This window comes from Scomber japonicus, chromosome 20 (assembly GCF_027409825.1).
Source record: "Scomber japonicus isolate fScoJap1 chromosome 20, fScoJap1.pri, whole genome shotgun sequence".
Taxonomy (NCBI): Eukaryota; Metazoa; Chordata; class Actinopteri; order Scombriformes; family Scombridae; genus Scomber; species Scomber japonicus.
Window position 1 is genome coordinate 15,834,736 of NC_070597.1, and position 26,818 is coordinate 15,861,553.

Below are 26,818 nucleotides of genomic sequence, written 5' to 3' on the forward strand. Positions count from 1 at the left end.
TAAATGTCCTTTTGAGCAAGTCAGACTGCAAGATTTTTTAAATTGAAGTGTTTTAGTTGTTGTGGGCATCTAAAATCTTGATATGTCTTTTAGAAGTGTGCTCATATTTAAAGTGAAACATTACTATTATTATTCACTGTAAATTTTGTTTTGAGATTTTGATTGAAAACTGCCTCTTTGAGCAACCTTTCAAATGTACTTGTGTTAGAGCAATCAAATCCAGAGATTAATTTGTTTAAGTTACATTCAAACCATATAATGACTGTCCTTGCTGCAGACACCTCACTCTGTTTGTCTGATTACATCTTTTCATCAGTTTAAACTGAAGCACAACAAAAAGATTTAGGTGAAAGTGAATTCCAGATGTTAAAATGTAATCAGTGAACATTATCAGTTTGTTTACCCAGTTTTTGTATGCAAAGTGTTGAACATTTTACAGCACATCATCCCTCATTAAAGGTTGGAGGTGAGGTTGGCCTCACAACATAGAGGAAATCAGAGAATTTGTTATTTTTGGCCACCAAACAGAAAAAATGTATTACTTCTGAATAAATCATTCCAAATAAAAAATGATTTAAAGGGTTAGGGGCACAACTGAAGGACATGTTTAAGTTGCACTTTGTGTTACACTGCAGCCTTAATAATGTCATATTTCCAACTATCAAGCACAAAATCCTGTATGTAAGTGTATTGGTATTTTGACATTTGTACTATAATTATTCATACTTATTCAAAGCATCAAGGTCATGAAAACATTGTCACATCATCAATCCCTCATGTTGCTCCTCTTCTCTGATACTCCTGAGGTGCACTCAATCTTTTACCTCGTTGAAAGGTTGGGAGTGTCAGAAAAAGAAAGAAGAGAAAACAAGGCGCTGGATCAGAAGAGCCGTGTCTGAACACAAAGTGCCAAACACAAACAGGGCAATGGAACACATTAATCACTTCTTTTAACACCCTTTAAGCCTCACTTTTGTTCTTACTTAAAGCAAAGTATAGCAGAGAGGGAACAAGTGAAAGGAAAACTGTCAGATACGACACTTCAGCTCAGACAAATGTCTGTCAGTGAAACACATTCCCTGTGTGATCTGTAAAAAAAACTGAAATTGGTGAGGGTTAAGTGCAAAGTTAAACAATTTAATCAGCCAATCAAGTTAATGAATATTCAAAGGGGGTTGATAGAGAAAACACGTCTTCCTTAGAACATCAAGCACTTGCTCTGGCTAAAAATTAACTTCAATCAGAGGGACAATCAGAGCAGAGGCTGACTGAGAGATAGAGGTTCCTGTTTAGAGGGGGAATGAAAAAAGAACTATTCTCCTGTTTTTATCCTCCTCCTCTATTAAGTGCAACACCACACTAACTTTTCTCCACATTGAAAAGAGTGGTCTCGCCTGAGTGTTTGCCCACATAAGCTCAGTGGGATTGCCCTCACTGTTTGTTGATAGCAACACTGCACCAATGTAAAGTAGCCCCAAAATGTTGGCTGAAGGCCTGTCTGAATTTTAAGTGACCTGTTTCTGCACTTGTGTGTCTTAGAACATCTCTCTCTTTTTTTCCTCTCCTTCTCGCTCTATCAGTCCACTGGGGCTTGCTTATTTAGGAGGACATACACATATCAAGGGCCTCCTTTCATTCTTGTGAGGCCCAGGGACAATATTTCTTATTTCCCATCCGGCAGGAGAAACCCGCCCACTGTCGCCTCATAGCTCTATATAAGACAGCAGAAGGGCCTGATGATAAGAACTTGGTCTCAAGACAAGCCTGGCCATGCAGTGTAAAGTCCTCATCTGCGTCGTCCTCTTGACTCTCAAAAAGCATGGTGAGTATTGTATCATTATACGCAACAGGCTGCATTGCTGTTTCTTCACCTAATAACCAGGTTTGCACAAGTTTGAATTGACCAGGTGAAAATGCAAATATTGACCCAAAGCTATCTCAGATGGATTTTGAAAAATGGCTTCTCGGAAGATAGTTTTATCATAGTAAAATTGCAAGTCATTAGTCTGTGTTGATGTCATACTGGATGACTCAGTGGGAGTTAAAAAAAAAAGTGTGAAAGAGATCATATAAAAAGAGTAAGAACAGTAACAACGTGTACCCGACCTTTGTGTTAAATCACATTCAACTTTAGAGTCTAAATCAGGATCAGTGAGCAGGTATTGCAACATAGTCTGTTCAGTGTAATCAGCCTGGGCACCATGACAATAGATATTGTGAGACTTTGATATGCCATATATATTGAGATAGTTTGTTTGGCTGCATTAGGCCATTGTGAGCCATGTCTCAAATCAGTGAACAGGCCTGCCATGCCAATATTGGATGTATAAGATTTGCGCATAATGAAGTGCCTTTAATTTGTCTAGTATTGATTCAGCCAAAACCACTCATTGCAGCAATACTAGGATACGTATATCGCAATTAAGATTTTATTAATGTTTTCAAGTTTAAAGAAACTAATTCTCACATGAAGTTAGAGTAATTATCGAAGCAATCACTTTGAGTAATTGTTTAAATGTGATATTACTGTTTATGTATGAGTACTATACTTTGGATGAAGATAATGGTTACCACCTGTAAAATGTGTTTTAACTGTCACTTGTTTTTCTGTCAAATGTAAAATAATTTGAACTCAAATGTTCTGAATATGACCTGAATATTATGACACTTAAATCTACATCTATGGATGATCAGTGACAGTTTGGACTGCATTGTGAATTTGAAAACATTTTGCTTCCTCTGTAGATCAGTACGATCACTCTTCTGTTATTTAGGTCTATTTATACATTTGTAGTCAACACTAGACAGCCCATAAAAGTAGAGCATTAGTCATGTCTTTCATTGTTTTCCTTCCTGTCAGCCTGCTATGATCAGCCCATCTATCACTCTTAACAATAGGTGCAACATAATAAACACTCAATGTAAAAAGTTTTCCATTCCTTGGCCTTATATCTGCTGAGAGGTGTTCATTGTACTAGTTACTAATTAATCTGATTGGCGGACAGAGCTGACTGAAAGGCTTCATATTTACTCTGATTGGAGGAGGTGTACTGAGGTTATTGATTTATGATTAGAGGTGAAAAGAAAGAATGTGAGTTGGAAAATTTCATGAAACTCAAACTACTGACTCAAAATTCCAGGTTTAAGACAAGTGCCAATTTAAATATACACACTGAACAAGTACTATTTGCTCACAGATATTTGTTATTGCAGTTGTATTGTAGTTTGTTTCTGTCATGTTTTGTTCTAAACCATGTAGCTTTTGCTCAACACCATCAGCTGTGGCTACAAGTGCCAATTACACCACAAATCAACATGTTGTGTTTGACTCATCTTTTACTTTTGTGATAAAAATCAGTGATATATTTATTTGTGATCTGCTACAGTGTGATAGTAGCTAAAGCAGTGACACAGTTTTCAAAGTGTCTCAGTAATGTCAGTTAGCTCATGGTTTAATTTGAGGAAGATTGTGTTCTTCTTTCGTGAGAAGAAACAGTTTCACAAGAGATACACAATGATATATAGGCTACAAGGTTTTGAGTGTAAACTTAGGCCAAAAGTATTGAATACTTGAGCAAGTATGTGATTGGCTTCCCACTACATTTTTTAACCTGGCTAACGCGGTTTTGTTCCAATTCAACCACAACAGCATTAGTGTGATGTTGGGCGATTAGACCTGTTTGAAGTTGGTTTTGGTATCATGTTGTTGAAAGGAAGGCTTACTGGGAACCTTAAAGCTGCCCTAAACAATATTTTCATATTAACTATGGGTCATATGACTAAGCTACATGTCATTTGTAGTGACAAACTGAGAGTTGCGAGCTACAGCAACCTTACATTAGCTAACATTAGCCATTATTAGTTGCCAGACCTAATAAGATAGCAAAGTGTAAGTTATTGTGTTGAGCAAAGGTGGGTTTCATTTCTCATGAAGGTCAAGAAGATTGTGATATTTGTTCTTTCATGTGGAGAACATGTTTCGAAAGGGCCTCACATGTTAGAGATTATACATGACTAAAACAACATGTTAGCTTGACTCATGATAGCTCATGGTATTTGAAAACACCTTATATTTAAGGAACATTTCACCAAAACTTCACACAATCTCTATCACTATAATCTTACAAATTTGCCTGTATTTTTGGAGTGTCAATGACTACTTTATTTTCTCTCTATCTCTATCTTTCTCTGCTTACAGTGTCTCCAACTGAAATACAGACTGGCCCAAACACAAATGCGACCCTCCCCTGCAATGTGACATTCCCTCTTTCTGTAACAGGGGATATAATAAACAAATCCCTCATTGAAGTCAACTGGACACGCAATGATTCTGACATTGCCTCATTTGGAAAAGCACAGGACGATATAAAGGAAGGCTTCAGCTGGAACACCAGTGATTTCGTCAATGGGGACTTTTCACTGACCATCCTCAGAGCTTCTTTCAACGTGCAGGGACTGTATGAATGCACAGTCAGCTACAACTCCAAAATGCTGCACCTTAGCAACGTCACATTTAGTATTCTCGGTATGTTTTTGCTCAGTTGTGATTTGATTTGAGCTGTAAGTACTCAGCTGAACAAAAAAAACTGGTTTAAAGCTGATGTTTTAACCCCTGTTTTTCACTCCATTCTCCATTGTCCTTCTTTAGCTTCTCCAACTCTCTCAATCCCTCAGCAGTGGGTGGTGTTAGAGACAAAGAGTCAACTTGAGTGCTATGCAGATGGTTTCTACCCCCCTCCTGTCTCTTTCTCCTGGTCCAGAGATGGACAAGAGATTCCCTCTACCAAAATGGTTGACAGTGAACAGACTGCAGATGGATACTACAGGGCTGTGGGCAACCTAACTTTCTACCCCTCCCGTGAGGACCAGAATGCAACCTTTGGCTGCAAAGTGTTACACAGTGGCAGCTATCAAGAACTAGATTTTCAAATCAATATCACCTGTGAGTGACACAAATACACAATGCATCACTTTCCTTGCACAGAAGTCTTGTAATTTGTAATGAGTCACGTACCACATATTTTTCTTTCATGCAGACCTAGAACGGGCACTTTAGATAATCACTATCTCACCAATCTCTCTTCAGATCTTCCTTCTGTTAAACTTTCTGTCATGCCATCTTCCTCCAACGACATTCCTCTCACACTTTACTGTGATGTGGAAAGTTTCTACCCGGAGGAAATGTCTGTGTCCTGGTTTCAAAATGGCACAGTCCTCTCTGAACCACCTGACACAGAGAAGAACCCTGATGGGACCTACAGAACTAGACGGTACTACACTTTGAGTCCAGAGCAGAGGGAGCAAGGTGGGAATGTGGAGTGTGCAGTAAACCAGCCTGGGGTACAGCAGCCATCTCGTGGCTCAGTGTATCTCAGTGAACTGGATCACAAAGGTGAGATTTTAGTATGATAATTTCACATTACCCATAAAACAGGATTTGTAACATTATCAATATCAGAGTGGACACATTTTTCATGGTACAGTTCACAAGATCATTCCTATCTGAGATAGACACTTTCGGTTTTCAAATGACGGTTGATAGATAAGCCAATAAAAAACAGAACAATACATCTGGAACAATCTTACAGAAATGAAATCTGCCTGCCTAATCACTATTTACTGCTGTCCTAGTTTTTGCAGGCTGTTGCACAATTGTTTGTAACTTGTTCATCTTGTCACAAAAACCTTTTACATTAGATGCCTTTTAGTCAAGTTTAGGACTTCTGCTCACGTCTTGTCTCTCCCTGCTCTCCCTCAGATGAGGCTCTGGTGTTGACGAAATCAGCCAAAGCATCTGTGGCTATGATGTGTATTTCTATTGTGCTCGTCTTCCTGCTTTGCTTCGGCTTCTCTTGGAGGAGAAGGGATGGTGAGTTAGAACCTGACGTGCAAATTAAGGCAGTGGTACAGTTTCAGATATTTTTGGCTTGCAATCCCTTAAAATTACACATTAAGTCTACCTGTGATCCTTCATCACAGAGTTTGTCTCCCTATTATTCAAAGGCTTTTTGCAGGCCTAAAAATTTTAAAAAAGTATCCAATATTTCACAATAGGCAAAATGAGAGAGAAACCAGAAAATACAACATATATATAATATAATAAATATACTGTGTATCCCTTTAATCATCTTGGGACATGTAAGTTCCAACTTTGGACTCCACATGGTCCCCTGATCCTCATGTTGAGAACCAATGGTATATGCCAGGAGACACTGATTTATAGAGAAATATGAGTTACTCCAAAAAGAGTAGTTACAAGCTCAGGTTTTACTTTGATGACATAAAGTAATAACAAAAGTGTATAACCACAATGTCTCCTTTTTTGAGGTACGACTGGTGAAACTGGTATAACTGGTACATCACAGTTTTCATAATCTATCAAATTAAGTTAATTACTTAACTGTAAGCACACAGTTATACACAATTGGTTTGGATTCCTCAACTGATCTCATGACTATGTGTCAAATCTTGTATTGTAGCTGCCCCCCTTTTCTCTCACTTTACCTTTATCTCCAACCTTTCTCTCTCTTTCTCTCAGAGAAACAGAAATCTCTCAGTGTGTCAGGGATCATCCTCCCTCCACGCGTGACTGTAGGACAAAAGGGCAGGGTGACAGTGAGCATTGAAGGCAGGAGGGTGGACCGAGTCCAGACTGCTTGGTTCCTCAATGACACCCCTATCTCTGACACCTCACTCACAGGTAGGAGATCCTATACACACACAGACAACTAGACGTTACTGGTGAATAATTATTTAACCCCCTAAACCTTTATGACCTGGTTCAGTCATTACAAACTCATGTCAAACAATGTTCAAACTCACTGAACATAAAATTTTACTGGAGACCATCAAAGTTAACAGATGTTCCCGGCTAAATATTGAACTGTATCAAATGATGCACAAGACACCTAGAATTTCTTTTTCTAGTTTTGGGTTTGAATATTTTAACTCTCTTTGGTGTAGTTTCAATTGAATGTTGTAACAAAGCAACACAGACCATGTATGAAAACTGTGGAAAGATGATTTTTTCCCAACTTTAAAGGAAGGGTATTTTGGAAAATATACGTATCTTCTTTCTTGTTGAGTGTTAGATAAAAAGACTGATACCTCTCTCATATCTGAGCTGTAAATATATAGTAAAATCCAACAGCAGTTTGCTTAGTTTGGCACAGAGACTGGAAACAGGGGGAACAGCCAGCCAAGCTCTGCTCTTGACTGTGAAGTTACCAGTCCCAATCAAGAAATCGAAATGCAGCACACAACACCTTTATATAACCACAACCTTTCGTTTTCATGGAAGAATCTTAAAGTGGGAATTGTAATGACTGTAACTTTGAAAGATATCCACTTAATTTGATATGGATGGCTAAAACCTCATATCAGCTTCAAATACACTTTTAAACTTAAACTAAACTTAAACATAAGGAGGCTTGTGAATTATGGTGTCCATCACTTACATTGTAAGTGCATTATGAGGGGAACTTCAAATGGTCAGTATGAACCAGAGAAATGACGTGTGTCAATGTTCATTTCAGCATCAGACAGTTGTTTTAAGCCAGACTTGAAAAATTGTGAACTTGTCCTTTAAACAAATGAGATGTAATGTGTTAAATGAGAGGAGTTTAGGGGTGCTAGTATGCAGATTTTGTTGCCTTTGGACAGTCAGATTAGCTCTTTTGCAGTCGTGTTGCTGAATTAAGCTAATGAGCTGTAGCTTCACATTCTCTATAAGATCTGATCAAGAAAGCAAATCAGAGTCCAAATACTATTCCTTTAAAGCGACAATAGGGAAAATATAAGGGGGAAACTGTGGTATTAAATGATCAATAAATAGGGAGGCAAGGAAATAAAATGTGTTAGAATTTATTATATAATAATATATTGAAATTAATGGACATTAAATGTTTTTTATTTGTATTGTGTTTTCTCTTATTACATCTTAATTCTGCTAACAATTTTACAACCTTACACATACCTTACAAAGGAACCTCCAAAGCTAACTTTAACTGCCTCTATAACCCCTTAACCACCATCCATCTACCCTACGGTCTAACTCTCACCTCCCCAGTATCAGAAAAAGGTCCCCTCCTGCCCTCGAGAGGAGAAATGGGGTACTACAAGCTGCATACTGAGGGGCCGCTGCACTCCTCTGGAAGTGCCACTCAACAGCTGGTCTCCTCGCTCACCTTCATCCCCCAGATTTCAATCCACAAGGGGGCTGTGTTCAAGTGTCAGGTGTTCTACCTAGGCAAGGAGAAGATTGTGGCAGAGAGGGTGTCTGAGAAATTTACAATTTTGTGTAAGAAAGGTTTTTTTTGTCTTATTCCTATTGTCCCTATCTTTCTGTGGCTTTAACAAATTGTGAAAGAGACATTTTTGTATATTTTTTCTGCCAGCTGCCCCAGAAGTATCAGAAATTCAGCTGGCAGAGACACCAAACAACTCTGGTAAGGTTAACACAAATTATTTGATTCCCAGACATAGATCTGAACATATCTGGCTATAAAAGGTCACATTCTTGCAATTTCTGTCCTCCAGATATCATGAGCCTGACAGTCCGGGCGTCCCACTTCCACCCGGATATCATCACCTTCCGCTGGTTCTGCGAGGGAGGTGAGCTGAGCCCTGTGGCCTCGCAGGCCTCGTCCTCCCCGCGGCCAAATTCTGATGGCTTCTTCTCAGCCTCTAGCCAGTGTAAGCTGCCCCGAAGTGAACTGGAAATGGGGGGCACCAAAGTATGGGTCAGTGTCCACCACATCGCCCTGAAGCAGCCAGTCACCCGTGAGACCAGAGGTAAGAAAGAATGAGGGAAAGAATGAGTATTATGTTTAATACTGAGAAATAAATGATTAATTCTACAATTTATTCCAAATAGGTTTCATCAAGAGGCCGTGTGTGTCCGAGATTGTCGGCTCCACTTTCTCCCCAGAACAGGCTCTGACTCTGGGATGTGAAATCACTGATTTCTACCCTCCCAACATATCAGTCACCTGGCTGAAGCTGAGAGAAGGAGAGCAAGATGACAGAGAGGAGGAGGTGATCGAAGGAGGGGAGATGTGGGGGCCCATTCAGACCCAACCCAAACTCTTCAGGGCTTCAGCCATCCTGAAGAGGAATGTAACAAATCAGGAGAAAAAGGAGCGAGGAGGAGGGATTGTTTGTAGAGTGGAGCACTGTTCCCTGCAAGAGCCTATTGAGAGACAGTGGAGAAATGGTGGCATTGGTATGAATGACTGTTAGTATTTTAATAGTCAACAGTTAGCTTGTTTATACATAAAATCCTAAAGATTCCCCTAATTTCATACTCAATACTTTGTGTTTCACTCTCTTAGTTGCTCCCTCAATCCCTGCATCCATTTCTGTGTATTGGAGCAGCGAAGGAGTTGGTGTGTTCTCTCTCCTGTTGAAGGGAGGTCACCCCAAGGTCAAATTACTTTGGGCAGCCGGTGGACCCACCCTCTCACCACTGGTGTCCAATGAGACAGAGGAGATAGGAGATGACGGACAGAGGGAGCTGAAAAGTGTGTGCGCCTTGGAGAGGTCTACACGGCCACCAAGTCAGACAGACAAACAGCTTGAGAAACGGAGGAACGGACATTCAATAAGTATGAGTCATTAATAAATTCATACTTATTCCTTTAAAGATTGACAAAGAGTGCAGAGGGCCCATTTGTCAGCCTCTATTTCATAGCCTGCTTCACTTGTCTCTCAAAAAAATGAAACATGATGCTGATTTTTCTAGAAATAGAAAATCTTCATTTTCAAATGAAATAACAATGATTATGATGATCACTGAACTACATATCCCATGCAACTTAGCCACAGGATTGCTCAAAACATTGTCAAACTTTCTCAAGTCTGAGAAAAATCTTGGTTTGGATTTGAAGTCTGTACATTTTTAATGTGAAGCCTGCATTACAAACGCAGGGTATGGTGTTTTAAAACACATGGGCATTCACTTGGTTGGGAGCATCCTGTTGCACTATGGGGAGAGTAGGGAAAGACTATTTGAAGCTTGACCCATTTTAGAGACTTGATAGATTAGATCAGTCTGTCGAAAATGCCTGGAGTGCAAATTTGATTGATTGAATTGCAATGGAATGTGCAATTGAAAGTGGAATCTTAACTCACATCCTCTACAGTGTTTTCATTTCCCTCTGAGGGGCATTACTGCAAATGACTGAATTCAGTTTGTTGGTTACACTCCTGCAGACATATCATGACTTTACTGATTAAATACTCATTTTAAAATATAGAGGAACTGCATAAAAACATTAATCCTCCTTACTGTCTCAAAACATAAACCTTGTTTCCTTATTTCATTCCGTATACAACACTGTACTATCACAGGTGATGTCTTATCATTTTATATTCATGGTTTTGTTACAGAAACCAAAGCTGCTATCACAGACCCCAACATTCAAGGAATAGAGTACATCGATGAAGACGGAGAGAATAACAACATCGACAGGGATGAAGAAACAAAGTCAGATGTGTACGAGAACAGTGATGAAGAACAGGAAGAAGACTCGGGTGCACTGCACATCAACAGAGTTAACTTGACGAAAGGTCCTAGAGAGAATGAGAGGGCACGTCTGAGAGTCTGTGTGGAGATCACACACCCTTCACTCAAGCTTCCTGTTTATCGAACCTGGACAGGTAAGACTGCAGTACCATGAGCAACACCAACAAGTCACTCCTGCAATCAAACAGAATTTCTCATCTCATCTGCCACTTGAATGTTTTTTGTAAACATGCACATGCATGTAGTTGATGGTTTTCTATTACCAGTGAGGCAACTGGAACTGCTTTCAGGTGTGGTGTGGTCATGTGGTTGCAGAAACAAAGTAAAGCCACCACTTCATGTTAAGTTCTTGAAACTGATCCTTTGTCCTCTCTTTTAGAGCCCAATGAGGAAAATTCATCAACATGAAAACCCTGATGTCCACGAGAGTGCATGCCTCTTTGTTTCATATATCTCAAATAATATATCTAACATGTATATATATATATATATATATATATATATATATATATATATATATATATATATATATAGTAAAAACAAAGTAGCAGTCTTGTTTTTAGGCTCTTTTATGTGATCAACAACTTTTGCATACAGCATTTGTGCTCTTTATTTATTACCTCATGTTTTTAATCTGTCATGCTTACTTTTTCTTTCAACCTCTTGATTTTGACAAATGTTCATATTTTTGTACAAAGATGCTTTTCAATTATAATGTGGAATGACATTTCAAAATAAAATCTAAATACAGTGTTTTGGGAGTGATGTTTCTTTGGATTTTGTCTTTGCCTTAAGTTGAAATGAGTCAACATGTTAAGAGAAGTTAATGTTGATGTACTCTTCTGCAAAACAGATGTGTTGTTGTTGGTCAACCGCTGCGTCTGAAATAAGTTCTCATTTCAAAACATACTTCTGTTTTTTCCCCCTCTGCACTCAGACCACAGAAACAACACCTCACTGTGTTGCAGAGAGAAGGTGCTGCATGGTCGTACTGAGCGAACTTTAATTTTAACACGACTGTGCAATGCTTATAATTAGAAACTAATTAGAAATTCGATTTGTGTGCTCCTAGTTTGTATCACAAAAACTCTTGCAACTTTCATACTTCAAGCAGCATATTTTTAGCTATACATACAGTACACACTGATGCTGTTAAAAGCTGCTCATCAGCTATCGTGAAGATACAGTTTCTATCAAAAATCTTGAAGTGAATATTCTTGATTTTAGACAAAATCGTTAGTTCAAAAATAATGGTTCATTATGAATTAAATATTTGCAACATATCTAAACTACTGCAGTACATATGCAGTTTACTAAAATATTACTCCAGTGGCTATAACACTAGATCATCAGAGAAAATTATCCTCAAGGTCTCAACGACTCAAATAGATTTGTTGTTTGTTATCTGCTTTTTCCTTCCATGACCCGCAAGCTTGAAATGAGCAACAAGGCATACTGAACTTTGAATATTCACTGTCTATGGACATGTTTAAATATATGTGAAAATCAGGTTTTACATGACAATGTTATTGCTTTTAACAACTGTCATTAAGTTAAATCAAATGTGTGATGTTAACTGGCCTTACATGTACTTATTAAGAAACCTTTTTTATATCAATGGGAGCTTTCTAAAAAAATAAAGGATCAATAAATCTAAGTTTTTACTATGAGATCCTCTCACTCTGTCTCTCTTTTTGTTTTTTGTTTTACTTTAAACACATTCATTCACATTATTCACAATAAAAACTTAAGAGACTTAATTATAAGTGGTTGTCTTGGGCATTGAGATCTGAGTGTGTGTGTTGTAGTGGTGACAACACACCACTGCAAAACTATTTTGTTCCATGATGGGAGCCTTCCACCATGGTTGTTAGTAATGAGGAACAGACATTTGACTGTTAATATGAGTAAGCAAACCTATTTTAAAACATCGGCGAGAAAGCAGCACACTATTGAGGTTTGACTTATGAGAGCTGCTTGTTCGCACATCCGCAAACTCAGCAGCTTACGGATGTAGATGCGCTGGCGACTCAGCTGTGTTAATCACCCTCTTCCTCATAATGATACATTGGACATTTGTCCGTATAAGGAACTGAACTGAGGCTATCTACCATCACCTGAAGTTGAAACCAACTGTCCTATTTAGACGCAGATGTGAACTGTCTGATTCCCCGTTTGTGACTGATAGCAAAGAAGACTGAGCAGGTTTGATCTGTCAACACATCCACACAAATAGTAAATCAGATGGTCAAAGAGTCAGAGAGGAGGAAGTTTGAAGATGGACCCCGACAGTCCCATTGCCAGGGTTGAGAGGACTTTCTGGAACGTTTGGGTGAGTCTGCTGACTGAAATATGAGTCAAGTGATGTGTTAAATTTTTAATGTTTAATGTGGACGTCATCTTTCCCGTCTTGTGTTTGTTGGCTAGGTGTGTCTATGTCCACTTCTCTATATCGCCCCCTCCCCCTGTGCGCACATACACATACACACACACACACACACACACACACACTGGCAGCATGCTCTCACGGTTTTAAGTGTACACAATGGGCCACAAGTATGTGGACACTGAAACAATACATATTATGTAATTGACTTTCCTCTGGACTTGTAAAACTGGCTGCAGGGATAGTGGTTCAGCATTGATTGTTCAAATTGCAGTTAGCATTGCTCTGGTGTTCTACATGCAGGCTGTTTCACTTATGGGTTTACTGGGATTAATTTAAAGCTGTTCTAATCAATATTTTTATATTAACAATGGGTGTAATCAAACGGTTTCACTAGTAGAGACGGATGGGATTACGCCATTGCTGACAACTTCACTGTTTTCATTCACTCTCATCAATCCTGTTTACAAAGCTCTCACAAAACCAGTGTTAGCTATGCCACTATGCTATTCTCAATGAATGCTGATGTTACTGCTGAATGTGTAAACAGGAACATTCATCATATTAACTTTATAAGGCGATACAGTCAGTGTTGTGTGTAGGCTACAGCTTGTTACTCTGCCTCCAGTTGGTCACAAAAATAATACGTTTAGTACTGTAGATTAGTTATACCTGCTGTGAACAAATTATGTTCATCCCAGTGGTGTTGGTTGTTGTTGTCAAGTCGTTCCCAGTGTCCTTGTGAACCTGACTTTGTGCACGGGGACATTGTCATGTATGACATAGGAAAGGGCCTTTCCTAAATTGTTCCTGCAAAGCTTGAAACACACTATTGTTTAAATAACCAAAATAGTTTCCTTTTTATACGGAAGTAAGGGACCTACCCAGAACCTTGAAAATCAGCCTTACACCAACAGTACTTAATAGTATATGTCCACATACTTCTGACTATATATTGTGAGTACAATAAGCAAGAATTTTCAAAGAACATTAGTACATAATATACTATAGTGAATTAAAGCAAGACTGTATATTGTATTTACATTTACATTATTTTTTTAAAAATTGGAAAAGAGAACACATAAATGAAATATTGATTAATCAATAACATAAGTAAAAAAGTCTGCCTTTCTCTCTCCTTCTCTTTCTCAGAACTATATAACTGTAGCTGTGAACAGATTCCTCAGACCAGTGCCCACTGACATAGTCAGCAATGAACCAAACTCACTCCAGGAATCTGCAGTTGACAGTGAGCCTGCTAACTGTGGTCACACAGTGGGGGACACTTGCAGAGGGCAAGTTGATGAGGAACAGGGTCTTGCAGCAGCCTCTCTGCTCAGCTCATCTCGGCCAGTTGTTGCCTGGGAACTTTGCACCACAGAAATCAACTTAGGGCATGATGAAGAAAACAGGCAGGACAAGTGCCAGCTGAGTAGAGGCAGTGATAGCAAAGCATCTGAGGAAGGTGATGGCACAAGAGAGGGACAGTTTACCCAATCAGGAAATGATGGTACAGGCTTGCTCATTGCTGAAGACGCAGGAACAAAAGAAGACGAACAAGTAGATAGTAGAGGCAGTGAGAGGAAATCATCAGAGGAAGATGATGACATGAGAGAGGAACAGTTTACCCAATCAGGAAATGATGATGCAGGACCGCTCATCGCTAAAGCCACTGGACCAAAAGAAGACGAACAAGAAGAGAATAAGGGTTGGAAATTGGACATTCCAGAGCGAGACGGAATTGAGGGACATGCGAACACTGTGTCACTGAATGCTGCAGATGATGCAATGAGTGAAGACATTGAGGAAAGCGGAAGAAAAGAAGGTGATGAAGAGGAATCTGGCAGGGCAATGACACAGGAAGACCCACAAAAAATGGATGAAACCGTGACAAATATCCAAATACAGGAAGAACACAGTGAAATGCAGTGTGAGGTTGAGCATGATAACACATACTCACACACTGTTTGCAGCGTGGAGGCAGAAGAAACTGAGGTAAAATTGTGCACACTCACAGATTTGAGTCTCAAAGAGGATGCCACACATGTAGAGGCAGAGACAGCAGTGACACCTGAAGAAGTAGAAACCAGTGATAGTGTGTTACAGGTGGCCTCTGAAAATGAAAACAACAGACAAGCCGAAAATCTGCTCTCTGTCTGTGAAGAGTTGTCAGATGTTGACAGAAATTTGGAGTGCGGCCCAAGTGTGGTCTCATCAGATGCCACACTAATGGCTGATGACAAGAGTGTAATTTTGTCAGATGATGATCAAATAGTTAAAGGACAAGAGCAGGTGATGCTTGAAAGAACTGAAATGATTATGTATGATATAGCTGAGGATGAGAAAGAAGAGGATGAAAGTGCAGTGGATTTTGAGGAGCATAGTGTTGTTATCATGGAAGAAAATGTCAATGAGTTGGCTGGGACAACCAACAACAAGACATCAGATGAAGTCCCAGAGCAGGAAAATGACATAGAGACAGTTACAGAAGACAATCAAGAAGAAGACTTTACAACTGAATGTGTTGCATGTAGCGAAGACTTCACACAGACTGCTACAACAGAGCTGTACAAAGCTGAATTCACAGATGGAGAACAAGAGCATGTGGCTGAGGACACTGAAGTCAAGACAAAAACAACAGAGACAGATGATGTTGAAATTAAAAGCTATGGTGCAGTGAATGATGAAAAATCTGATGGGAACAAAGCTGGAGCAGAACAGGAGAGGCTTTTAAATGAAGATGACAACAATGAAGAATGCATGGAAATAGCTTGTGCAACCACCGCAGTTACAGTAAAACCTGATGGTGAGGCCGGACAGGAAATAAGCAGAGAGTTTAAAAATATTCCCCCAGGTATATTTGAAAGCGGCATGGAGGCAGAAAAAACTGAGGTAAAATTGTGCACACTCACAGATTTGAGTCTCAAAGAGGATGCCACATGTGTGGAGGCAGAGAGAGCAGTGACACCTGAAGAAGTAGAAAACAGTGATGGTGTGTTACAGTTGGCCTCTGAAAATGAAAACAACAGACAAGCTGAAAATCTGCTCTCTGTCTGTGAAGAGTTGTCAGATGTTGACAGAGATTTGGAGTGCGGCCCAAGCGTGGTCTCATCAGACGCCACACTAATGGCTGATGACAAGAGTGTAATTTTGTCAGATGATGATCAAATAGTTAAAGGACAAGAGCAGATGATGCTTGAAAGAACTGAAATGATTATGTATGATATAGCTGAGGATGAGAAAGAAGAGGATGAAAGCACAGTGGATTTTGAGGAGCATAGTGTTGTTATCAAGGAAGAAAATGTCAATGAGTTGGCTGGGACAACCAACAACAAGACATCAGATGAAGTCCCAGAGCAGGAAAACGACATGGAGACAGTTACAGAAGACAATCAAGAAGAAGACATTACAACTGAATGTGTTGCATGTAGCGAAGACTTCACACAGAGTGCTACAACAGAGCTGTACAAAGCTGAATTCACAGATGGAGAACAAGAGCATGTGGCTGAGGACACTGAAGTGAAGACAAAAACAACAGAGACAGATGATGTTGAAATTAAAAGCTATGGTGCAGTGAATGATGAAAAATCTGATGGGAACAAAGCTGGAGCAGAACAGGAGAGGCTTTTAAATGAAGATGACAACAATGAAGAATGCATGGAAATAGCTTGTGCAACCACCGCAGTTACAGTAAAACCTGATGGTGAGGCCGGACAGGAAATAAGCAGAGAGTTTAAAAATATTCCCCCAGGTATATTTGAAAGCGGCATGGAGGCAGAAAAAACTGAGGTAAAATTGTGCACACTCACAGATTTGAGTCTCAAAGAGGATGCCACATGTGTGGAGGCAGAGAGAGCAGTGACACCTGAAGAAGTAGAAAACAGTGATGGTGTGTTACAGTTGGCCTCTGAAAATGAAAACAGACAAGCCGAAAATCTGCTCTCTGTCTGTGAAGAGTTGTCAGATGTTGACAGAGATTTGGAGTGCGGCCCAAGCGTGGTCTCATCAGACGCCACACTAATGGCTGATGACAAGAGTGTAATTTTGTCAGATGATGATCAAATAGTTAAAGGACAAGAGCAGGTGATGCTTGAAAGAACTGAAATGATTATGTATGATATAGCTGAGGATGAGAAAGAAGAGGAGGATGAGAGCGCAGTGTATGATGAGGAGCATGGTGTTATCATGGAAGAAAATGTCAATGAGTTGGCTGGGACAACCAACAACAAGACATCAGATGAAGTCCCAGAGCAGGAAAACGACATAGAGACAGTTACAGAAGACAATCAAGAAGAAGACATTACAACTGAATGTGTTGCATGTAGTGAAGACTTCAAACAGATTGCTACAACAGAGCTGTACAAAGCTGAATTCGCAGATGGAGTACAAGAGCATGTGGCTGAGGACACTGAAGTGAAGACAAAAACAAGAGAGACCGACAATGTTGAAATTAAACGCCACGGTGCAGTGATTGATGAAAAATCTGATGGGAACAAAGCTGGAGCAGAAGAGGAGAGACTTTTAAATGAAGATGACAACAATGAAGGTTGCTTGGAAATAGCTTGTGCAACCACTGTAGTTACAGTAAAACCTGATGGTGAGGCCGGACAGGAAATAAGCGGAGAGTTTAAAAATATTCCCCCGGGTATATTTGAAGGCCAGACTGTTGTGTCGCAGGAGCTGAATTCTACAACATACGAGGAAGCCCAAGAGGGAGTTCCTGAATACAACAATGAGCCTGGGCCATATGAAAACACAACACAAAGGATCCTGGAAGGAGGAGATGACGAAGTAATCCAGACCACCCAATTACCAGAAGAGGTGGAGAGTGAGGAGCTGAAGAGCCTTCAACACAGTGGCAGCAGTAGTGACTATTTATTGTTGAAAGAGCGCATGGAGACGGAACAAGATTCAAGACTTACAACAACAGAAGACGGTAGCTTTGATGAGGACGCCAGGACATTGAGCATTACTGATGCAAAAGAATTAGAGAAACCATTTGCTGAACCAGTAATTCAAGAATCAGGACATTTACCCGTGCAAGAGGAAGGACAATTATTGGACAGCTCAATGAAGACGGGGATCTCAGAAAAGGAATTTGAGACACACATTGACTCAGCAAACAATAAGACAACAAAAGAGCTACAAGATGGGACTGAAGAGTTTTTGGTTGAATTTGAAGTAGATGAAGGTTTGTGGGACTCCAGAGAAGCTGATGCTGCTAGAGGTGGTCATGAGGCCACAGGAGCAGCTGAGGAGGTGGCCAGATTTGCTGATGAAACTTTAAAACTCCTTGATGGTGAAGCACAAAAGATAAGTTTCTTCGAAGAATCTGAAAATGCCATAAGCTCCACCAGCAGGATGTTCAGTTTACTGGGAGATGTTGCTGAACCTGGATTCCTGAAACAGCCATTTGAGACAGAGCCTAAATTACTTGAGGATCACACTGCGGAAACGCAAGATGCAACAAACGAAATGCAAGATGCATGGACAGGTATGGAAGAAACAAGCTACGGGTTTGAAGAAAACGTTGCAGAAGATGAGATGCAGAGCAAAAATGATACAGAAATATTAAATCGGCAGGTGGTGGAACTGGCAACTGAGCTAACCACGGACACAGATAAAAAGGAAAGTGCTGTGATTGCAAGATTGGAATCATCTACACATATAAAAGCTGAGGCACAAGTTAACACATTGGATACACAAGTTCAACTATCAGAAGAAGCACAGGAGGAAATATTAACAGACACAGAAACAGCTGAGGATTCGATGAGAACTGAGTCAGGACCAAAACATTTGACTGAGATGTCACCAGAAGAAATAACAGAGCAGGAATCAGATGGGAATTACACTGAAGAGACAGGAAGCCCAGTCAGAGGACATCCAGATATGATCGAGGAAGAAATCCTTGACCTGTGGATACAGGCTGCATTGACAGATGAAACTGTTGACACAAAAGAACAGGAACAAAAAATGGACACTGAAATGGAGCCACCAAATGAGGAACAAGATGAAATTCACTCAGAGAAGGAGCACCTAATGGAATCAAATTCACTAGAATCTGGGTTAGTGAGTGACTCAGAAATATCTTTATCAACAGCAGAGTCAGGAATTTTGGACCAATCTTTTGGTGAATGGGGAACACAAAATAGTGAAACTTGGCTGCCTGAGTCATTTCAAGGCACAGATCACATCTTTGCTAGTATGCACGCATCAACAGACATCTCTGAACTATCTATAAAACAACAGGAATTTGAACCTCAAGATTTGTTGATAGAAGTAACAGCTGAGGCAGGGCAATCATATCTAAAAGACGAGGAATCGATCACTGTGACAGATCAGGAATCAGATAAATTGCAAGAAAAAACAGAAGAAGAAAGAGTTGAATCAGTGGAGGTGGGAGCTGCATCACAAAAAGATGCAAATGTGATGCCAAAAATGACTTCTCCTTTTGCAGTAGACCACACAAACATTGAAGATGAGCCTCTTGAGATAACTGTGTCAGACTCTCTCAGTGTCATCAGTTCAGGACAATCTAGAAGTGGCTCAGAGGATTCGTTACAGGATGGAATTGTGTTGACAGATTCTGGTTTACAAGGTGAAACCTGTGTTGAAATGAAGCTGCCCTCACTGGACGAACCACAGGCCCTGTGGTCAGAAGACATCACTGAGCCATCATCTGGACTGATCGGGGCTGAAGTGGCACAACAGCCAAGGACAAAGTCTGAGGGTCAGATAGAGGTATAATTTCTCATTTAACATATTTAACCCTAAAATGCCATATTAAACCATAAATAAAATCAAACTATGTTCTTAACCTACACTTTTTTTGTCATTGCAGGTAAATGCCCCTGTGTTGGACTTTACTGCTCAAAGGTCAAGGATTGCAGTGAAAAACCCTCATGTGAGACCGCCAAAAGATCCCCGCTCCCTTTTACATATGCCCTCAGTGGATCCTACGCCGTCTACACGTCTGCCAGTCAAAGTGCTTGCAGGTGTACCTTTGGGAGGCATGGGCATTGGAATAAAACTGCCTGGTAGGTCACTTACAACATGTGGAAAACAACCACCTTGTGTCTTTTAGGTCCAGTTATTGTTCAGTGCCAGTGACTAATATTTATTTTAATTTCAGGGCTTGGCGCTGGTTTTCCTGTGTTAAAAAAGACACAAAGGGTTGTAAGAGATGAAAACAACCCTGCAACCTCATCACAGGTACTATTAATAACCTTTGGATGCTGCTTTTATCTTGTGTGGAAGTATATGCATCATTCAAATTATCACAATATCTACAGGAATCTGAGAAAAAGCCAGAGGAGAAAGATGATGCTCCCAAACAAGATGAAGTGCCACAAAAACCTAAATGGATGCCACCAAGACACCCAGGGTAAAAAAAAAACACAGAAAGACAAGCACTCAGAGTATTGTCATTGTTATATTCAGGACAAGAAATGCATCTTATGTTCAGACATTTTTTGATTATCTGTGTTTTCTCCTCAGATTTGGAAATCCACTCATGTCTGAGCTCAAGACCAAGCTAAAGAAAACCACAAAAGACTGAGAAGAAGTTGAATTGTAATTATTTGTGTAAATATCTGAATGTATTATTATAATGCTTTCTCTTTGGTGTATTTATCAAACTGGTATATAGTGATTAAATGTTTATCATTTCAATTTTGTGTGCTTTGTTTAACTTGCAGAATGTAGTAATACCCTGCTTCTCTGTTTTTTTTAGACATAGTCCTCAAATCTCAAATAGCATAACAATGCACAAGAGGATAAAACGAGTAAATGCACAGTTTTTATTGATTTAAAGTGATTTCCTGTTGAAACGGTACATAGAGCCATTAAACCAACACAGATTGAGGAAGTGAATACACTATGTTGGTGGTTGTTGAGCTGAAATGGTGACAAACGTTAATGAGTAAATGTCTCAGCATTACGAACTCAGAAAAAAAACAGTTGAACATTTCTACAGGGACTTGCAATTTATACATCCTACATATTGATGGCAAATTAACTGGAGAGATACTATTATAATAAATTAATACTGAGCTTAGTTTTACTGCTTCACATCATGACCATGTCAAACTGTAATGTTTTTTTTCAATAAGAAAAAGACAAAATTAGCCTACCAAACAATTCTGTTGGTAGTAGGCTAGTACTAACATTTTGATAACAGTGACAGTTTTTGGTTAATATGTCATATTCAGTTTAGAACCTTTGTTTCTCACAGGGAGGTCTATGGGATCAGAGCACACAAACACAATTAGCTCAAGTTGGCTGGGTTCATGACTGCATGTTTGTGGAGTTGCTGAAAGCAAAGATAGGCTACTTTGATCTGTTCAGAGCGTCAAACCAGCTCCATAATGCCACTCAGGGGGACTTTTGTAAGCTTCAAATCTACAGTATTTCTGTCATTACATTTAGCTAAAATGATAATTAAATGGACTAAGGAAAGGAAACAGTAGAATAACAGGACAGATTATGATAAATATTTTGTAGAGGACATAAATAACATGATTTTGTTGTGTTGGAAAGACAAGACTGCTTCATGTTTTAATTTATTTCTTGATTACATAAATTATTCTCTTCCCCTTGTGAAGTTGTCATTGTCAATAGCAGGAACTTTGACTTACCCATCCCACATGGCACTTACTTGGTGGAGGTCCGTGTCTGTATATATTTTCGAACGTTCAGTTACTTTACAGAGACAGTAGGTGGGAGTATTACCAAATTGCATGGTGGACACCATTCGCTATTGAACACACGAAGAAGAAACTCTCAGCTGTGATTGGTTGGAATTTTCTGTCCAATGAGTGAAAAGGGCTTACATTCAAACCAGATCGGCGCTTTGGATGATCTTATGACTTTTATAGATGTTATTTTGGCATTTTGTTAACGTTGGTGGATATGTATTTAATTCAACAGAGCCCGAACTCTAAAAACGCCTAAAAACATTCGTATAGACACATACCTCCATCACGTAGTTCCAGTTGGGATGGGTAAGTCAAAGTTGTTGCCGTTTTTTATCCCACTAGCCTTAGCGAGCAGTTAGCAACGTAAGTAACGTTAGAGATCACACTGATATGTTTTGTTTGCTTGAACTCCCCTTTTCTGCAACATCTCCAGCCAACATTAGTTAATGTGCTTATTAACTCCCATGGTGTGTAATGTTGTGTGTGTTACCTGGGCTGTCTGTGACACCTCGTTGTAAGTTTTATGTTTATGACCGAACAAAACTCATTTATGTATGTCAAACAACGTTAATGGGTCCAGGTAATCATATACTGTAAGTGCTAAATATCATGGCGAACACTGGTTATCAAGGACGTAGGTTTGGCTCATAGACAGTAAGCAGATCGCAGATATAGGCAGGTGTCTGACCATTCAAGGCTTTTAAAAACAAGCAGTACAATGTCAAAATCAAATTGTCCATACCATCCATATCCAAATCTATGCCCATGCTGGTTAGAGGTCTTCATTTGTATTTATTTTATCATTTAAAAAAGTTTGTGTTGTGATTTGTCAATTTGTACCAAATTGCTATATTTACTAAATAGTCCATATATAAAAATGGTAAACAGTAATGTGCTTCAAATGCCAATGACATAATACAGTGTTAAAGACACTGTGACGACCCCAAGGCCTCAGATCTATTTTCTTATTGGTTGCTTGGGATCTGGGAAGCGTTTCATTTGGAGAGATGGCCAACCCCTGAATTGGTGTGAATGCTCCTTTATGAATAGGGGTCTGAGCATTCAGTCTCTTCTCTCTGGGTTTGTTTGGTCTTGGGTTATTGAATTGTTTTTGTATTAAACCTACACACATTCACACACCCATACACTTCAAACATTACTGATGGAACTGATACTTAAATTAGTTTATTTAGATTATTTTAATTTGTCCTAGTTTAAAAAGTCATACGTGTACTCCATATTTTGTCCTATGTTTTAGCCAGGTTGTTACCACACGTGACTTTTTAAACTAGGAAAAATGTATTTAAATAAAGTCAGTTCATCAGTAATGTTTGAAGTGTGTGAATGTGTGTAGGTGTAAAACAAAAACAACAAACACTAAATAACCCAAGACCAAACAAACCCATCTACATAGAGTGGAGAGAGAGAGACTAAATGCTCAGATGCCTATTTATAAAGGGAATTCACACCAATTTGAGGTGTTAGTCATCTCTCCAAATGAAACACTTCCCAGATCCCAAGCAACCAATAAAATAATAAGTCAGAGGCCTTGGGGTCGTCACAACATTTAAATCTCAGAGCTGGCAACCAAAGTGACATATTGAACCAATGTAAGTTTACATGATCTATTAATGTAAGAGTAAATGTGTTTGTCATTAATTAAATCATTTCATTCACAGGCTGCAGGCACTGACAATCTGAGAACATCTGAACAAATATTTGCCAAGGAGTCTTAAGTATTGTGCTGTGTCTCAAAAAAGCAAAGACACAATTACCTTTTGTATGAAAGCACAAGAAATAGTCTAGCATGGCCGATGAGGAAACAGCACAGATTCATGAGGCTGACGAAGGCCAAGAAAATATTCCACCTGGAGCCATTGCTGCAGCTGGGACTTCAAAACCCAAGGTCCAAGGAGTAGATGTGGAAGGATACTCCTCTACTCAGCCATTTGGAGAAAACAAGCCTCTCTCTGACATGCATACCTTTGCAACTCCGGCAAGAAGCAAGAGTGGAGTCCATTCAAATTCACCCATCACCGGTCTCCAGTCTACTCTTACACCGACTTTAAAATGCTGGTATGATATATATCGTATGAATGAAAAACTTGGTGGCAAGAAACGCCCATCTCCAGAAGCTTTAAAACATGGAAACAATCCTCGTCAGTCTGTGCCTTTTTTTCTCTTTGGCAACACCACAGCAAATTGTCAAAAATCAACCAGAAGTTCCAGCCAACATCCCAACTCAGATTTCTCCAACAGCCATTCAGGACGGTCAGTCGCTGCCACGGACACTCGTGCACACTGGCTGGATGAGGAATACTTCCCAGAAATCACTCTCCTTGATGTCACATGTGAGTCTGCAATGGAGCTGACTAGTAATGGATTGGTGCCTCCTGGTAATGTGCCTGTGACGCCAGTATCTGCGAGCGAGTTGGTCAGGAAGCCAGAGCAGGTTGCTGATATGAATCCAAACTATAAGATGAGTTCTACTTTAACCCCAAAGATGGAGATAAGTTCATTTCTGTTGCCAGGAGGGGAAATATCCTCCTTGGAGGTCACCCAGGATATTTCACATGTGGATAATTTGAAAAACAGCAAACTGTCCTCAGAGCTCAGTGGACAAATCATGGCAGAGACTGGCAGATTGGAAAAGATTCAAATTTCAAGTGAAGAGGCGTCAAGCACTCTTAATGGCAACACCACAAGCTTGTTTAGTGAACAATCTGATAAGTGTGCAGGGGAAAACGCAGTGAAACCTTTCTTAGAAGTGACTCAGGATATTTCTATGGGCAGTGTCTTTGAAAACACTTGTCCTTCACTGGAGCTCAGTGGACAAAATGTGGCGAAGATTCAAACACCAGTCGAGGAACCACTTGCTCCCAATCCTGCTAATGTTACCCGTGACATTAACTCCTCTGCTGACATGTCTGCTCAGTGTGCTGCGTCACAGATCTCTACTCTTGATATGCAGTGTGATACCAATTCAAAAAATGTCACCTCTGACCTCCCTGTTGACCCTGTTGAAGAAAACAATGACGAGCTGCTTACGAGCCATGACGCTGCACTGTCCAGCAAGGTGGTACAGCCAATCATAAAAACAACTGGATCTATGAATAGCACATTTACCACTCTCCAGCCCTCCCAGCTGAGCTCCTCCACCGATTTAAACACTACTGCTCAAATGTCCTGCCTTCAAAATAAGACATTGGATCTTCCCCCGTCAAATGTTAGCAGTCCCACAGCGCAGAGTGAGGCTACAGGTCAGACTGGTTCAGTCTCTAAAAACATCCCCAAACCGTCCTTCGATATGAACCAGAATTGCGCATCTGCAAAGGCAAGTGGTTTGAGTGATGTGAAGAACGCCACTTTCGATAGGCATTCTCTTCAAAAATCCAGTGGTAATACCATTTTAAGGGAAGCTGCTGCAACCTTTTGCCTCCAGAATAACACTTTCGACAGTAAACCTCTTCCTAAACAGAATGGCACAATAACTTTGTCAGAAACCAGCTCAAGTGACAGCCACCAGAACACTTTAGATAAGTCCTGTCCTCCCGAGGTCTGTAATGCAACCACTAGCCCAAAGGACAAAAAGTCTGAAGTCCACTCTCCCGAGTTGTCAAACCATAGCGGGACACCAGCCACTACAGACACTAATGCCAAGATGGTTGACCCTCCTGAGAGCACCTTTGAAGTGAATCCTGCAGCAGATGCAGCATCAGGAGCCAGTCAGTGTGAAACCAAGGATCACTCATCATCAGGTCTTTCTATGGCAGATGGATTTTCGGACACTCAAAGCATGCACCTGGACAACAACAATGCAAATACATTCAATTTGGACGACACCCTAGATTTAAAGTCAGACTATTTGATTACTTCAACCCCAATGACTAACTGCAAAACTGTCAACTTGAATGTGGAACAGGATGAGGGCAAAGCAAAAGCGGTGCAGAAAAAACTGTATGGGGATGGTCCCAGTAAGCCAGTCGTTCAGGTGCCATCAGACGCGCCATCAAACATCGTGTGTGACCGGAAGACGTTCTTGACGCAGCCTGCTGTAAAATCCCTGTTGCCCCCCACGAAAGCATCGCAGCTGTTGAAATACAAGCCAGCGTCCTTACTTCCAGGACGATTTGAGCCGTCAGGTCTGCCAATGACGAGACAAAGAACTCGTGTTGAAGCTTTGAGAAATACGGCTGCTTCTGATGCACCCCAGGAGGTATGTTGAAAAGTTTACTGTTTTTTACCTATTTACTGATTGTACAAAATGTTAAGATTATCTGCTTGCTCATGACATAGATCCAAATAACTCTGACATTAGCATTGTCCCTAATGTATTGATAACGTATATGTGATCTTGTTTTTGTGTATTTAAGGCTTCAGGAGTTTCAAGCTCCTACAACGTACATGCTGCAACAACAGGTAGGCTGTGTGCTTGTTTTTAGAAAAGGGTTGGTATATTGTGAGGACTTTTGAATGAATTAAAAATGAGTTTAATGTTATATTTAAAGGTTTTAGTTATTTCAACCAACTTATTTATTTTTTTCAGTTTTAAGCTAAAAATATGATTGAAGTTAAAATACAATGCTGCATGCACACAGTATCAACAATCCACAGTCTTGTCTTCCCTCTGTATGATCATTAGGATCCAAGCTGCCTAATTCTGGCTTGAGGAAAACACATTTGAGTGGCATACAGTCAGGCATCCAGAAATTTGCACCAGGTCTCAGGCCACCATCAACCAGAAGCAACACGCCAGCTTCCTCAAGTGCTGACAAACTCCGTGGGCCTACAGGTACACACACACACACACACACACACACACACACACACAGTCAGGCATGTTTTGACTGTTAACTCTGGTCTTTTAGTTGCAAATACAGTGCACAGACGTCTAACTGGGTCTGGATGTACATATGTGTGGTATTTATATGTGGTTGTCTATTTTGGTTACTTTTATTAACATCTTTATGCTAAGCTAAGCTAACTGGCTTCATATTATGAAAGTGGTAATGATCTTTTCATGTATTTTTTTTGTAAAGAATAAAGTCAAATAAATGCTTGAGGACTGGGAGTTCTTATGATCTGTTGTCTTCACTGGGGAATGAATCACCTATTAGGCTTGTCTGACATGCATACTAATTAAACTGAATGTACTGCATGTGCTTTTTTTCTGCTTTCTTTTGTTTTTTTGTTAACCACACAAACAGCTAC

At 39.9% G+C, this 26,818-nt stretch overlaps 1 protein-coding gene across 1 annotated transcript; it reads left to right on the forward strand.

Moving 5' to 3' along the window:
* The first annotated feature begins 1,770 nt into the window (after nucleotides 1-1,770).
* On the forward strand, nucleotides 1,771-20,582 carry si:ch211-180a12.2 (uncharacterized). The gene is made up of 17 exons (XM_053341074.1): nucleotides 1,771-1,822; nucleotides 4,199-4,525; nucleotides 4,649-4,942; nucleotides 5,087-5,392; nucleotides 5,759-5,869; nucleotides 6,539-6,700; nucleotides 8,069-8,299; nucleotides 8,479-8,793; nucleotides 8,876-9,223; nucleotides 10,390-10,659; nucleotides 10,841-10,847; nucleotides 12,770-12,857; nucleotides 14,064-19,652; nucleotides 19,753-19,948; nucleotides 20,044-20,123; nucleotides 20,204-20,295; nucleotides 20,409-20,582. Exons 1-17 carry the CDS (start codon nucleotides 1,771-1,773, stop codon nucleotides 20,467-20,469), a joined length of 8,529 nt encoding a protein of 2,842 aa, XP_053197049.1. The 3' UTR covers nucleotides 20,470-20,582.
* Nucleotides 20,583-26,818: the final 6,236 nt, after the last annotated feature.